Source organism: Mesoplodon bidens, assembly GCF_964165515.1.
Source record: "Mesoplodon bidens genome assembly, chromosome: 1".
Classification (NCBI taxonomy): Eukaryota; Metazoa; Chordata; class Mammalia; order Artiodactyla; family Ziphiidae; genus Mesoplodon; species Mesoplodon bidens.
The window spans coordinates 30213606-30230085 of record NC_138176.1 but is presented as its reverse complement, the minus strand read 5'-3'; the positions used below and the strand labels follow the sequence as shown (position 1 = coordinate 30230085).

Genomic DNA, 16480 nt, shown 5'->3' with positions numbered 1-16480 from the left:
GAGCAAAAATATTTCTACATACCACAATGTGAATGACATCTGTGATTTCTCTGGTGGCAAAGGTACAGGTACTGTCAAAACCACTTGATTTCTATTGATGAGTCATGGGTACTGCTAACATTCCTGTGGTTTACGATCACTTTCATAATTGATGAAGACGCAAATTTTTATTTAGATGTTAAACAAATATGATTTTCTTTCCATTGTGGTTCGCGGACCACCATAATTCTAAGGTTAAGAACTCCTGGTTTGATGGAAGGAAGGAGGTAGTGATAAGGAGACAAAGCAAGGGGAGGAGTGAAAAGTGAGGAAGGGAAGAAGGGAAGGGGGACAGAATAGAATGAGGGCAAGAAATAAATACAGCTACATCTCTGGACTCAGACTAAGCAAATAAGCTTGGAGATTCGCAGCCAGTGCTGGAGTTATTTCTATGGTGATTTTATATTGACATTTTATAACAAGTAGTTTCTTCAGCTGAGTCCCACCCGCTCAGTCCCATAAAGGGTCACCCGATTGCATCATGTCTAAGTCCAAAAACAACCAGTATTTTCCATGGTCTTCCAGTATAGTGAGCATAAATCTGATCCCCTCAGGGCCATACCCCAAATATTGTGCTCTCAGTTACCCCTTCCTTAGCAGGAGGTCCATATTTTCTCGGGATAACCCCTCCTACGTTAGCTCCTCCACAAGTCCTCAAAGGGGGTGCTGCTCACCTGTCTTCTGAGCCGCCGCCTGCTGCTCTCCGACCTCAGCCCAGGGTTCCGCAGCCCAGGGCCGTGTGTCGACTCGGTGGCCTCCTCTGTCCACCGACCCTGGGACTCTTCTCCACTGCTGACCGAGAAAGATATTCCCCTCCTGGGTCCCTCTTTTTTCGCTCCCCAACACCGTCTTTCCCTTTTCTCCTCCGCCTGTCAGAGGGCACAGTCCCGCATCGGACCTGGGGTGGACACTCCCGGCAACGCCCGCTAGGCTCTGCCGGCTCTTCCTCACTGGCGGAGGTTCTTCCCCTCAGGGGGCTCCGGTCAGGCGACCATTCTTCCGCAGGTTTCGTCGGTTCCAGTCCCGTGTTCCGGGCCCCACAGAAAGTCAAGCAGAGACGGAACATGCGTTGGGAAGTCACTGCACATTCGACGCCCTACGGAAAGTTCCTGAACTTTCAATGACCCAGCGCGGAAGCCTTCGGGGTTACGAGGCGGCTCCACGCCGCTCTCGCGGATGATGAAGCACCGCGAGATGTTCCCGGCTGTGAGGAAGCACCTGGCCCCACCCAGCCAAAACAGGTTTGATAGGGGTTTGATACACCTGCAAAGAAGAGCCGTGGAGAGGAAAACAATAGAAGCAAAGCAGCGCCAGGTTCCACTCATCCCAGGTCCCTTTTTCTATCTCTCCTGAGTATCTCCGCTGCCTTTGAGTTCTTTTTAGGTTGTGCTTTGAATCGCCCCCGCAAGAGATCCAAACAGGAAGATGACTATAGTATTCACTTCCCAACCCCCAGTATTAAGCTCTAAAACTTGCAGAATGGAATCTTCTGTTCGTTTATACAACAAATATGTTACCAGTGCCTACTGTATGCACTGGGGATATAATGATGTATAAAATAATCACAGTCCTTGAGATCACAGAATTCAAATTCTTGTCAAAGAGGTAAGTAAATAAACTGGCAATTATAATACAACTAAGTTATATGTCGGGGAAGAAAAAGAATTTATAGGACTGTAGGGCAAGGACTTATGACTCAGACTTGGGGAATCACGTGAAACTTCTTAAAGAAACTTCAAAGCTAAGATCCGAAAGATAAATATGGAGGGGTTTTCCAAGCCAAAAGAGTGGATAGAGAAAGGCCAAGCATAAGCTACAGCATGTAGCAAAGCCTAAAGACATGAAAAAGCATAGTTCATGGGAGACGATGAAGGACATTCAATATGGGTGACTGCTGGGACAATGCAAGCAAGCAGTTAAGAATATTGGCTCTGAAAGTCAATTACATGAGTTCAAATCCCAGCTCTGCCACTTACCACCCTTGAGAAGCAGGGTGATGAAGCAGAGAGAAGGCAGTTCATGAAGGATTTTGATAAGCCATGTCATAAGCAATAGAGAGCCATTAGAAGCAGAGGATTGATATAATCAGATTTCTGTTATATACATATGGATCTCTTCCCAGACAAACAAAAGCTAAGGGAATTGATCACCACTGACCTTCCTTGCAAGAATTGCTAAAGTGGTTTCTTTAAGCTGAAATGAAAGGACACTTAATTAAAAGAACTTAATTAAAGTTTAGCAAAATTCATCTCCAAAGTCCCTCGCATGCAGCTCCAACAATCAATGGTTCTATGCTCAAGTTGAAATGAAGAGACTTTTGATTTCTTTGATTTCTCAGCAACACAATTTAAACGCGGAGTTTCATTTTTCCTCTTTCGCTCTGTACTGTTGTTTGAATGGGTGAATCGTGTCAAATGTATGCTTTTAATTGTTTCTTGTTTCTTGCCTCCCTGGCGGTCCAGTGGTTGAGACTCTGCGCTTCCAAGGCAGGAGGCGCAGGTTCCATCCCTGGTCGGGGAACTAAGGTCCCACGTGCCACATCCCACATGCAGCGTGGCCAAAAAATAAAAATAAATAAATAAAATAAAATTATTTTAACAAGTAATACAGACCTGTGGTAAATTTACCCAAGAGAAATGAAAATATATGTTCACACAAAAACCTGCACACAAACATTTATAGCAGCTTTATTCATAATTGCCAAAAACTGGAAATAACTCAAAAATTCTTTAACTGGTAAATGGATAAACTGTGATATATCCACCTAGTAGAATACTACCCAGCCATAAAAAGGAATGAACTATTGATAAACACAACATGGATGACTGTCAAATGCATATTGCTAACTTAAGTAAGGGAAGCTAGAGACAAAAGGTTGCATATTGTATTATTCCATTAATACGACATTCTGGAAAAGGAAAACTGTAGGAGAGAACAAATCAATAGCTGCCAGAGGATGAAATGGGGGGAGAGCTGGCCACAAAGAGACAGAAAGGGAATTTTGGAGAATGACGGCACTATTTTGGATTGTGATAGTTACATGAATATTTGTCAAAACTCATAGAACAGTACGCCAGGAAGTGAATTTCACTATATAAATTTCTTAAATAAATGCATAAAAGTAAAAGTAAAGTAACAGGCCCATGGTAAGTTCAAACAACACAAGGAATTCAGTAAAATGTCTCCCTCCTAGCTCTTTATGGTGATAGAATAGTTCTGCATTTTGATTTCAGCAATGATTATATAAATCTATACATGTAGTAAAATGAGACAAAACTATACACACACATTATACCAGTGCCAATTTCCTGCTTTTGGCATTGTACAATAGGCCTGCTCCCCAGAGGTGAACACTATTACAAATTTCTTGTGTATCCTCTGCATATTAAATCTAATATTTTACATATGTATATATGTACATATACATTTATACTTACATACTTTTAATACAAACAGTAGCATATTATACACACTGTTCTGCACCTTGATATTTTGCAGCTATTACTTTGGAGATATTTCCATATCACAAACACATGGATCCACATCATTATTTTTTTCTGCTGCATAGTATTCCATTGCACAGTGGTATCATAACTTAATTCAACAGTTTCTTATTAATGGACATTTGGATCTTAACAAGGAATTTAACCTAAGTAATTTGTAAATTTTTAAAACATGAAAGGTCAGCTGGAGTTGAGACTAAACACAGATTCAGGACTCGTCTCCAGAATATCTTTTGACCAGAAGGGGGAATGCAAGAGGCAGAAGGAGAGGCGAAATGCTGGGAAATTTCCCTGGCCAATGGTGAAGTGGCGGGGCCAGATGGGAAATTCTGCCCGGTAGGAGTTCGCCGAGGGGCATCCTACTGCTGGAATAGGAGGCCGTGCTTCAAGACAAGCCTTCCTGAGGCTGCAGCTCTGCCGTACCCAAGTGCGTCGGGGTCACGCACCGTGCAGTGATGCGTGACCATCGCCAGCCTCCCGCCGGGACCCACCCCCACCGCCTCCAGCTCACGCGCGCAGGGGTGCGTGCACGTGGTGAACTGCCTGGGGCCGGGTTCCCGGCTCCGGCTCCTCCTCCCTCCAGCTCTCGGTAGGCTTTCTGCAGTATCACGTGCAGCCGCGCCGGGTGCAGGATGGCGGCTGCGGCAGCAGCGGTGGGTGTCAGGCTCCGAGACTGCTGCAGCAGGGGCGCTGTGCTCCTGCTCTTCTTTTCCCTGTCCCCTCGGCCCCCGGCCGCCGCCGCCTGGCTGCTGGGCCTGCGGCCCGAGGACACCGCTGGAGGCCGCGTGTCCCTGGAGGGGGGCACCCTGCGCGCCGCCGAAGGCACTAGCTTCCTCCTGCGCGTCTATTTCCAGCCCGGGCCCGCGGCGCCCGTGGAGCCGGTGCCCACACCCACCCTTTCCCCAGGGGAGAACGGCACCGGCGACTGGGCTCCACGGCTCGTGTTTATCGAGGAGCCTCCGGGCGGGAGCGGCGCGGCGCCCAGCGCTGTCCCCACGCGCTCCCCGGGGTCGCAGCGCTGCCGCGAGCAGAGCGACTGGGCATCGGACGTGGAGGTCCTGGGGCCCCTGCGCCCCGGAGGCGTGGCGGGCTCAGCTCTAGTCCAGGTGCGTGTGCGGGAACTGCGTAAGGGCGAGGCAGAGCGAGGCGGCACGAGCGGTGGCGGGAAGCTCTTCTCTCTGTGCGCTTGGGACGGGCGCTCCTGGCACCACCACGGCGCCGCCGGCGGCTTCCTGCTGCGTGTACGCCCGCGGCTCTATGGCCCGGGCGGGGACCTGCTGCCCCCCGCGTGGCTGCGGGCGCTCGGAGCGCTCCTGCTGCTCGCCCTGTCTGCCCTGTTTAGCGGCCTGCGCCTGAGCCTGCTCTCGCTGGACCCGGTGGAGTTACGGGTACTGCGGAACAGCGGCTCGGCCGCCGAGCAGGAGCAGGCGTGTCGAGTGCAGGCCGTGCGCGGCAGGGGCACCCATCTGCTCTGCACCCTGCTCCTGGGCCAAGCCGGAGCCAACGCGGCCCTGGCGGGCTGGCTGTACGCCTCGCTGCCGCCGGGCGTCGGGGGCACTGGGGAAGACTACGGCGACGCGTGGACTCACTTCCCCTGGCTCCCGGCGCTCGTGTGCACCGGCGCCGTGTTCCTGGGCGCAGAGATCTGCCCGTACTCGGTGTGTTCGCGGCACGGGCTGGCCATCGCCTCCCACAGCGTGTGCCTGACCCGGCTCCTGATGGCGGCCGCTTTCCCCGTGTGCTACCCGCTGAGCCGCCTGCTGGACTGGGCGCTGCGCCAGGAGATCAGCACCTTCTACACGCGGGAGAAGCTGCTGGAGACGCTGCGGGCCGCGGATCCTTACAGCGACCTGGTGAAAGAGGAGCTCAACATTATCCAGGGCGCCCTGGAGCTGCGCACCAAGGTGGTGGAAGAGGTGCTGACCCCTCTTGGGGACTGCTTCATGCTGCGCTCCGACGCTGTGCTGGATTTCGCCACTGTCTCCGAGATCCTGCGCAGCGGCTACACTCGCATCCCCGTGTACGAGGGCGACCAGAGGCACAACATTGTGGACATTCTGTTTGTCAAGGACTTGGCCTTCGTGGACCCCGACGACTGCACACCGCTTCTCACGGTCACCCGTTTCTACAACCGGCCCCTGCACTGCGTCTTCAATGATACCCGGCTGGACACGGTGCTGGAGGAGTTTAAGAAGGGTGAGCATGTGGTCTAATCTCCTCCCTCAACTCCTACCCCCTTAAAAAGTATTACCCTCTCATAAACACGTGAGGCTTCAGGTACCCAAAGCAGCTTCTCTCCTATGGTACCAAAAACTCAAGGAAGGCCCTACCTCATGGCTCCCTGGGGCTTTTTATTTCACTTCTCCCTACCTTCCTTGAGGCTGATTGAGTCCCTGCCTCTTCCCGTTTACTTGGCTCACAGGATACACTGCATTCCTCCTTCATTGCATTCCAGTATTTTTTCAGGGCCTACCAGTTGCCGGGTATTGTGAGGATAGGACTCAGGAGATGGCCTTTGGAGGGCACTGCATAGCTCCCCATTGCAGGAGGTACCTCTAAGGGTTCCCATAACAAGCAGTCTTTGCTTCCTCACTGGGTGGGAAGCTCACCATTTCCAATTCCAGGGCAGACTCCGTTGCTGGACAGCTCCAGCTGCTGAAAATGTATTTCCTACAAGGAGCAGAAATTTATGTCTCCAGAGCTTCTCTGTGGGTCCTAGTTCTGCCCTTTGAATCACATAGAGTAAGCCCCAGACACCTTAGCCATTCTTCCCCCATATTCATCTTTCCATCAACTATGCCTTGGACACACATCAAGTACCCAGGTTGGAGATTAAAAGTTGACTAAGGCAGTGAGGTCCTTGTACTTCTGGGAACTCTGGTCCCATGAAGTAAGGTAGATCTAGACCTGAGGAAATATTCTGGTAAAGGGAATCACTAAAAAACCTGCATATCCAAATGAATGGAGTTTCCTTCAGAGCGGTCACATCCTCTGCCCTTGACGTCATGCCTATAACATGTTTACTCCATTTCTGGGGTTTGCCTTTGGAAACTGTCTTCTGAGGTTGAGAACAATTCACTCCAGAAAAATCAGCCTGAATACTTTAGGGTTGATCCTCTTGACATTATACAGTTTGACTGGTCCCCCTAGTAACCAGAGTTGACCCAGAAGGACCCTTGGTTGTTTTTGAAAATCAAATCTACCTTCCAGAGTCACAGTTGAGAGCATTCAGAAAACTATCTCACAGACCCTAAAAGCAATTCCAGAAATGATTTGAGAACAGTGACATGGTTAGAATAAGTGTAGAACCTCCCAGAATAACTATTTTGAAAGAGGCATTCATCTGTACTTATGAGTTGGCATGTTTATTGAAAACAAAACAAAGCAAAAAATTAGTCCCCAACTTTAGAATCAGGTTTCAAATGTAGCTTCCCTGTGGCTAGCAGGAATCTCATTTGACCATGTGTTTTTGATACATTTTTTTGTTTGTCAAAAATTCAGTCTCATTTCATTATCAGCACAGGTACTCTTTGTATATACAGGCTTTGCATACAGAGAGAAGTCTGGGGACTTCCTCCAGCCACAATATTTTTAGACAAGTGAAATTGTGTTAAATATCAAAAAGTAACCTGAGAAAGGGGAAAAAGTCAAAAAGCTACTTTCAGTCTCTCAGATTTGGAGAGAGAACAGCCCTATGCTTTGTGTTGATAGCATGAGAAGGGGAAGGAAATGTATATACACTGCAGCTGTTTAGCCCAGTCTGGGTTACTGTCTCACGCTCTTCTGTCTGTCTCCCCCCAGTCCTTCCATGACTCATGCCCATTGCATTCAGAGGTTCATCCATATACTTCTAGCATTTTTCTTACATTTTGTGTACCCTACAGAAGGGAGTCTTGGTTCTGGGCATAAAAGCTGTGAAAATCTATATTAGTTTGCTAGGGTTGCCATAACAAAATACCATAGACTGAGTGGCTTAAACAACAGAAATTTTTTTTTCTCACAGTTCTGGAGGCTGAAAGTCCAAGACCAAGGTGTTGGCCGGTTTGGTTTCTTCTGAAGCCACTCTCCTTGGCTTGCAGATGGCTCTGCCTTCTTGCTGTGTCCTTACATGGTTGCCCCTCAGTGTGTGTGCACTCAGCCCTGGAGTCTCTCTGTATTTGAATCCCTTCTTATAAGGACACCAGTCAGATTGGATTTAAGACTCACCCTATCAGCCCCTTTTTAATATAACCACCTCTTACATGTGATAGCTAAGATAGAGTTCACTGTCACGCGCTTCCAGACAATACTTTTTTTTATTGAGGTATAGTTGATGTACAATATTATGTAAGTTTTAGGTGTACAACCTAGTGATTTTTAAGGGTTACATTCCATTTATAGTTATTGTAAAATATTGGCTATATTTCTTGTGTTGTACTATATATCCTTGTAGCTTATTTTATACATAGTAGTTTGTACCTGTTAGTCCCCTACCCCTATTGGGCCCCCTCCCCCTTCCCTCTTCCCACTGGTAACCACCAGTTTGTTCTCCATATCTGTGAGTCTGTTTCTTTTTGTTATATTCACTAGTTTGTTTTATTTTTTAGATTCCACATATAAGTGATATACAGCATTCGTTTTTCTCTGCCAGACAACATTTTTAATGAAATTCCTGGGAACTCATCCATTCATTCATTTAGTACTTACTGGCATCTATATAGTGCTAAGCAACAGGGGAAACAATAAGACTGCCCTGAGAAAATTAACAATCTACAAGGGTGGACAGTGTTAGAATAAAGGCAGTCTTCTGAAGCAGAAATTGTGTCTTACTAACCTCTATATCTCCAGCACCTTGCACTGTGCCTCGCATGTAGTAGGCTGCTGGAAAAAGTCACTATTGATCAGAAATGAGTCCTGTTGCAGAATTTCTAAATCTGGTCTAAAAAAAGGCACGGTAATGTTCCGTCAGTAAGTGGTTAGTTTGCAATTAGGTAGATCCCTAAAGAGAAGCAGGCCATTACACCACCCCAAGAGATTTCCATGTCCCTGTAGAGCCTTGCTCTTTCCTCAAAGTGTGGTCCACGAGCCAGCAGCATGGGCCTCACTTGGGACCTTTTTAGAAATGCACATTTTCATGCCTCACTCTAAATCCACTGAAAAAAAATCTGCATTTTAGCAAGCCCTCAAGTGACTCGTGTACATTAAATTTTCAGAAGCATTGTCTTCAGAGAACCTTATTAACAATGATTGATAGATTAACTTAGAATAGAATAAATACAAGGTATAATTATCAAGGTAGGTGTTCTCTGGCTCCAAGCCATATAATACGGTGGTCATTTTCTATAAGAGTTACGTTTGCATCATAGGTTAGGAGAGGAAAGCTGAGTTGAATTACTTTTCTTTACCTTTAAAAATAACGTTTTAAGCAAGTCATAATAGCCCTTCCATTTCCCTCACTTCCTTGCACTTCAAGTAACTTAACCACCTAAACAAACCCCTTAGGAGGTAGGAGAGGAAAAAGGTAATTTTAATAGGAGCAACGGTTACCATTAACTGAGCAACAGCCCTGCCAGGCCCAATGCCAAGCCCTTGACATACTCAGAACAACCCTCCTGGGGTGGTATTATAACCTCCATTTTACAGATGAAGAAACTAATGCTCAGATTGATTACATGACTTGCTCAACTTTCCACAGCTAATAACTGACTGAATTGTGATTTGAACCAGATCACAGGACCCCAAAGCCTGTTCTTTTTTCCACCACACCAGTCTTATTCCATCTCCCATCCCAAAACTCCTGCCACCCAAACGGTTCAAAGCTGTCCTTTCACCTCTGACTTGCTGCCCATGACTTGCTACCCTTCAGTTTCTGCAGGTTGGAAATGTAGCTTTTTATAATTACAATAATTGCTAACATGCATATTGCATTTTACAAAACATTTCTACCTACCTCTCTTATTCTTTTTTTTTTTTTTTTTCCGGTACGCGAGCCTCTCACTGTTGTGGCCTCTCCCGTTGCAGAGCACAGGCTCCGGACGTGCAGGCCCAGCGGCCATGGCCCACGGGCCCAGCCGCTCTGCGGCATGAACCCACATCCCCTGCATCAGCAGGCGGACTCTCAACCACTGCGCCACCAGGGAAGCCCCCTCTCTTATTCTTAAAACAATTCTGCAGATATAGGTGAGGACCATAAGAACCAGAAGCGTTACTTGTACTGCCTAAGATCATCACTCACCTGGTATATTCCAAGGCCCAGATTCAAGTCCCGGTCTTGTGATTCCAAAGCTCTTATCCATATGGGATTTTATATATATATATATATATATATATATATATATATATATATATTTCTTATGAGCTCCAGGTCTTTAGAAGTAGGGGAAAAGGAAAGCAAGCATGCTAGCTTTACAAAAAGGAACAATATTTCTCCTCACCTGACTGTGAGTTCCTTGAGGGCAGAGAATGAATCTTACTTACTTTGTATACTCAGGACAAACACAGTGACCTTGATGGCTAGAGGATGAATAAATATTTATTGAACAAGTGATCTTAAATAGCTAATTTCAATTATATTTCTATGTTTGAGTGAGGTGAACCTTAAGTACAGGATAATTAGTGTTGTTCCATTGACCATAATCAATCTTCCTCTTCCCAGTTTATCTACCCCAGTTAGTGACACACCTGTGCCCCCAGTCTACCAAGGGAGAAACCTCTCCTTCACTCCCCACCCTCATCCTACTAATCACTGTCTTAGTCTTTTCCGGCTGCCATAACAAAATATCAGACTGAATGGCTTAAACAACAGAAATTTATTTTTTCACTGTTCTGGAGGCTAGAAGTCCAAGATCAAGATTCCAGCTGATTTGGTTTCTGATGAGAGCTCTCTTACTGGCTTGCAGACAGCTAGCTACCTTCTCACTGTGTCCTCATGTGGCCTTTCCTTAGTGCACAAGCACAGAGAGAGAGAGAAACAGCTCCTGTCTCTCTTCTTCTTATAAAACTACCAATCCTTTTGGATTAGGGCCCCACCCTTGTTATCTCATTTAATCTTAGAGGCCCACTGGGGGTTAGGGCTTCAACATATCAATTTGGAGAGGGGAAGGGACACAAATATTCAGTCCGTAATGATCTCCAAAGTCGGCCAAATATTTGGAACAAAGTCTGAAAAAATTTGCCAATATTGCGTATTTCTTGTACTGATACATAACTTAGTCTGCTATTTCTTCCACTTGGGTTATTCATTAATTTTATTCAGCAAATAGTTACTATACACCTATTGTGTAGGCACAGTGGAGAACACCACCAATAGGGCCCCTGTCTGAATGGAGCTTTCATTCTAATACAGGAGACAGAAATTAAACAAATGAGATAGAAATTAAGAGCATAAGCTTTGGTACCAGACTGCTCTGGTTGCATCCTGGCCTTGGGCAAGTTATTTAACTCTTTGCTTCATTAGCTGTAAAATAAGGGTAATAATAGTATTTACTCATAGGGTTGTTTGAAATATTAAGACAATATTGCATAATACTGCTTATTTAGTAACTGTCATATAATAAATGCTAAATAAATGTTAGCTTTCATTATTAAATTTAAACACAAATCTGTTACATACTCATTTGTGCAAATGCCTCCTGAGAAGTTCTACTTCCTCCGGTTTTTTTTCACCCTCAAATCCATCCTCTCCAGTGCCAATAAATAATCCCTGGTGTCGTCATCATCCCCTGCTTCAAACACTTCTGCCTGCAGGATAAAGTCTAAGCTGTGCAGTCATGACCTGCTCCCCGCCCTCCCCTGCAGATTCATCACTCATCACTACCACAGCTTCACGCTCCAGCAACGCCGAACTCCGTAGCCACACTGTGTTATTTCTTGCCTTTGTCCCTGTACTCATGCTGTCCTCTTTGTCAGGAATGTACATTACCCGACTAATCCCCAGTCTAGCCCCTCCTTTAACATCAGCACAGGGGCCACCTCCTCTGCGAAACTTCTCCTATAAACCCCAGTTTTGGCCAACTCAGTTGTTCAATATCTCTATTATTGAACTAACAGGCTGTATTTTTTTTTTTTTTTAAGAAGACGTTGGGGGTAGGAGTTTATTAATTAATTATTTTTTTGCTGTGTTGGGTCTTCGTTTCTGTGCGTGGGCTTTCTCTAGTTGTGGCAAGCGGGGGCCACTCTTCATCGCGGTGCACGGGCCTCTCACTATCGCGGCCTCTCTTGTTGCGGAACACAGGCTCCAGACGCGCAGGCTCAATAGTTGTGGCTCACGGGCCCAGCTGCTCCGCGGCATGTGGGATCCTCCCAGACCAGGGCACGAACCCGCGTCCCCTGAATTAGCAAGCAGCTTCTCAACCACTGCACCACCAGGGAAGCCCCAACAGGCTGTATTATTAGTATGTGTTGGAAAGTGCTGCCCACCCATATAACGAGCACCTGGAGGACAGAGTCTGTCTTATCTACCTTTGTAGCTGTAGCCCGTAGCGATGGATATAACACAGTAAGTTTTCAATAAATCTTTATTGAATGACTGAATGAATGACTGGAAGGGGTTAAACCTTAATATAATGGAGGGGATCTGCAGAGCTCTAGTAAATGAATCATTCATTATCTCCAGCCCAATCATTCTGGACCATGCAGAAGGACAAAGTCAAATTTTAAATGTTAGAAGAGAAGTGTTATATATTATCTTTCTTCACTTCTTTAGGAAACAATTATTTAGCCCTTTTCAAAGCACTGTGCTAAGAGTTGGGTGTATGAGATACAGTTCCTGCTCCCAAAGAGCCTTCAGCCTAATGGGAGAAGCTTTCCCCTTTATAAAGCTAGAAGGCAGGCTGGACTCACCTTTCCCCCCAACTTCCAGCAATGTTACATTTTGCAAGTCATAGCTCAGCATATAAGAATGTGGATAAGACAGACTGGTACCTAAATCATTAAAGCAAACATGCAATAATAGAAATCCTAACATGCAAGGAGAACATGGAGAAGAGAGAAATTATGATAGGGTTATTTTGCTTTTATAAAATTTATACTAAGGTTTATGAATTTCTATATTTATTCATTATAGAAAATTGAAAAATATAGAACAAAGTATGAAAATCACCTGAAGATAATCATCCCACTGTTCTGAAATAATAACTTTTAATACTCTGTCATGTTAAAAATATATTGCATGCAATAACAACCTTAATCAAACTCTTAAACAGAAAAAAAAAAAAGAAAGAAAAACCCTATGGTCTTGCCTTCTTCCACAAATCAAATATCCCATTCTAATCTTCAGAGGGAGTTTTTTTTTAAAGATGTTTTAATGTGGACCACTTTTTCAGTCAGTGTTTTGCTTTATCACTCCAAATTCCGGTGTGAGCTATTTTAGCAGAAAGTCATCCCACTGCTTAATTCTATAAAAAGCTGCCAAAACATTAGTGCTCCATTCTTTGTCTTCTACAAAAGAAAATAAAAAGTTATTTCACTCAAAGTTATATTTCACTGGTATAATTAGATGTAATATGCTTTAAAATGTGTTAAACATTGCTAAATAATAATTAGTAAAATTTAGAATGAGATGTTTACCTTCTAAACAATAATTAGAATAAAGAGTAAGCAAAGCATAGTCCATCATGCTCCCCTACAGGGAGGAAGGAGAAAAGGAAACAAGGAAAAGTGAAAAATAATAAATTATACAAGGTTCTAACATTGCTGGTTTATATTTCTTTCTTTACAATTTTTCATTATGATTGTTGTAATATTGTTATGCAATATTTGGTTTTTTCTTAGCCTGGCAATAGCAATACCAGGTAACAAGAGAATCTGAGCTGGAAGGGGCACTGAGAAACCTGAGAGAGAATCTAATTCACACTTTTTTTTTTTTTTTTAACCTTTAGTTATCCTTTCCAGGACATAACAGCCTTTGTTATCAGACTCTCTTTTTATCTAATCTAAATCCCACACACTGCAGTCAAATCCCATTTCCTCTTTTTATCATGCTTTGTGAGTCCTCTTTTATTTGGAGAATATAGTAGCTCACCTCAATTCCATTTTTTAACAACCAAATACATTTGGTTGTGTTTCTGGCTCCCTTAAAGCATTTGGTGTCTCAGCGCAGGGGGCCTGTGGATTTTCCTAGTACTCTCTTAAATTGGTTTACCTCTAGGCCCACGTTTAGCCACCCCTGGACCTTCAATAACAACTCTCAATCCTCTATTTTCTGTTGTCTGTTCCCTTCCAAACTGAGATTCTTCTCAATTCCTCCTTCCCTCCTTCCCTCCCTCCTTTCCTGTGACGTTATCTTGTGTGAGGCCTCCAGCCCTCCTGGTGTTTACAGTCAAGTAGAGAGATATACAGGAATCAATAAACAATTACAAATGAAGACAAGTGATTTGAATAAAAAGTATAGGGAACTATGAGAGCTTATAATAGGGGGGCCTGACCTGGTATTATAGGTTAGGATAAACTCCCCCCTCTCCCCTCAGAGATATTTGTGCTGAATCCTAAAGTGTGGAAAGGAGTTTGCCAGAGCTTTCCGGGAGAAAGGAACAGACATCCAAAGGTTCTGAGGAAAGAGGGCCGTGTGCGTGCCGTGCACGGCTCCTAGGCCATTTAACACCCATTAGGGAAAGCGCCACCTCTGCCACCAACCTTCCCTCTGCCAACATTATCTGAGTGCTGGGCTACCAGGGCTCTGGGAGATGGACATGGATATAAATATCCAGGAGCTGAAAAGAGGGATGAAAATGATACAAAGCAGCCTGGGGTACAGGGAAGGGCATCCAGACAACATCTATGGGCGAGGGGGCAAGGGAGAAATAATTCCCTGGAAGGACCTGGGAAAACTCTGAGGAAGTAACTGAAGAGGGACTCTGATAAGCAGTTAGGAAGGGAAAGGGCATTCTAGCTGAGGTGGGAGCTTGAGCTAGAAAAATAAAGGCAGAAAGGGACCGAGACAACATTCAAAAGCTGGTAAAACCGTGATTATAATGTTGCTTTTCTTCTAGCTAAATGGGGAGCTAGGCAGATTGAGGCATTTGTCAAACCTAATTTACATTCCCTCCAAGTGCCAAAACTGTATATTTTAACCATTTTTGGTGATACTATTTCTAAAATGTTTTATACCCATTCCAGCCTTCCTTAACAAAGGATCCTAAATATAACAATCTTTTCTTGATGACGCATGATCATGGTCATGAGAGTGTGGTTATTTTATGCTGTATTATAAAGCAGTTCTCCGTCTACTTTTACATTTTTCTCTGTCCTCTGGCTGTCAGCTTCTAGTTCTCTTTGAGTCGGCCTCAAGCAAATCCCTGCCCTCACCTCACTCATCACAAAACCACTCTGTGTCAATTCTATTTAACTGAGAAACCAAGTAAATACATATGTTGGGAATTGTGTGCCTGGTGTAGAATAGGCTTCAATAAATATTTGTTGAATAAATTATTAATTAGGCTTTGACTGGGAGCCTCAGGTATGGGGTTGATATATAGACCAGGGATAGTTCCTTCTGGGACCAGATTCAAGACCATGCAACGTCAGACCTCCAGATAATGGGTCGTTACTCTGCTATTTTTGCAGTGTTGCTTAGCAAGCCAAACTGCCAACCAGCTTAAGAGTCTAGTGACTAACAACTATTTTTTCATGCTCTGGTGATGCTGGTTACCATGGTGTTCTGGGTGACATGCCTGGCTTTTTTTATAATTGCCTTTTAGTGGCTCGAGAAATTTTTGGTGATAAATGCGTTGATTACTCTATTTCTGATGAAGTAGAGCAGGATTACTACAAAGTACAGCCTTTTTTTTTAAACTAGAGAGAGGGACTGTTTTGTTTTTCCAAATTTAGGTGATTGCTGCAGGACTGGTAGGATAACATTTTTTGTGTTTCTATTCCTGATTTCATAGAAAGTGATTTGATTTGATTGTATAAATTTTTTTTAAAAGTCTAGCATGTGTCAAGGTAATTTTTCTCATTTTATTCTTAAAATTAAAATACAAACATTAGGAGTTCAAGCTCCTTTGTAAACTCAAGAAGCTGTAACTATTGGCACTGTTAAAATTCTGGTATGTCATACATCATCACAAAGAAACGTCCTATTAAGCCAAACTGTTTTTGTAGCCCAGGACTGTTTAGCCTTATAAAAGCATAGAATTTTAGAGCCAGAAAAAAGCATGCTGGAGATCACCTGATCCCATCCTTTAATTTTAAGGCGGAGAAAACTGAGGCCCAGAAAAGACAAATTATAAAATAGCGATGATAATCCCTTATTACCTTTGCAAAGATCTTTCCAAACAGTAACTCATTTTGTGCTCACCATGCATGTGAAGTCAGCAGAATTTATCCCCATTTTGTATGAGGCACATGGAATCTGGAGACACAAGTGTCCTGCTCAGTGTTAGTGACTGAGGCAGAACAGGAAGCCACATCTGTGACTTGCTGTCTCAGACTGTGGAGCCACAGGCAGAGATAGTCTGGGCCCAGTTCATCTGTTTACTAGCAGTGTAACTGGGGCAGGTCACTCTACCACTCTGAATGAGGCTTACCTTCCTTCTTCTTAAAATGGCAATATTGATCCTACATTGTAAGCTTAACGCAAAGACTAAAGATAATGCTTGTACAGCATTTAAGACATTCCACCATTTGCCTCTCTCCTCACTGATCTAGTTAAATGAATTCTGTCTAGTTAGTTGTTTTGTATAACAAGTACTTTCTCTGATTCAGCCCATGTAGAAGTCATTGTATATAATAAGAAAATAAAAGTGAGAGCTGTTTACTTTGGATAGGGCCCAGAAGACCAAAATTGACTGTGGAAATTTCCTTATATTTCTTTTATCCTGTCTTCAGTTCGGTTTCCTCCTGCATCACTCTGCCCTTCCTCAGACATCCCAGGCAAATAAAAAAAAAACCTAACCTACAAACAAATATCACAGCCAGATCAATGAAACCCCTTAAAGCTGCAAGCAGTCCACAAAATGAAA

The 16480-nt window shown here is 44.3% G+C and overlaps 1 protein-coding gene across 2 annotated transcripts in view; it reads left to right on the top strand.

The window, feature by feature from the left end:
• Nucleotides 1-4174: 4174 nt before the first annotated feature.
• CNNM1 (cyclin and CBS domain divalent metal cation transport mediator 1) overlaps nucleotides 4175-16480 on the top strand; it is a gene marked incomplete at its 5' end in the record, with an annotated part of 49434 nt that continues 37128 nt past the window's right edge. For both annotated transcript variants that reach the window (XM_081225207.1, XM_081225206.1), the window contains one exon: nucleotides 4175-5738. In XM_081225207.1, coding sequence (XP_081081333.1) covers nucleotides 4175-5738 — 1564 coding nt within the window. The remainder of the gene's footprint in view (nucleotides 5739-16480) is intronic.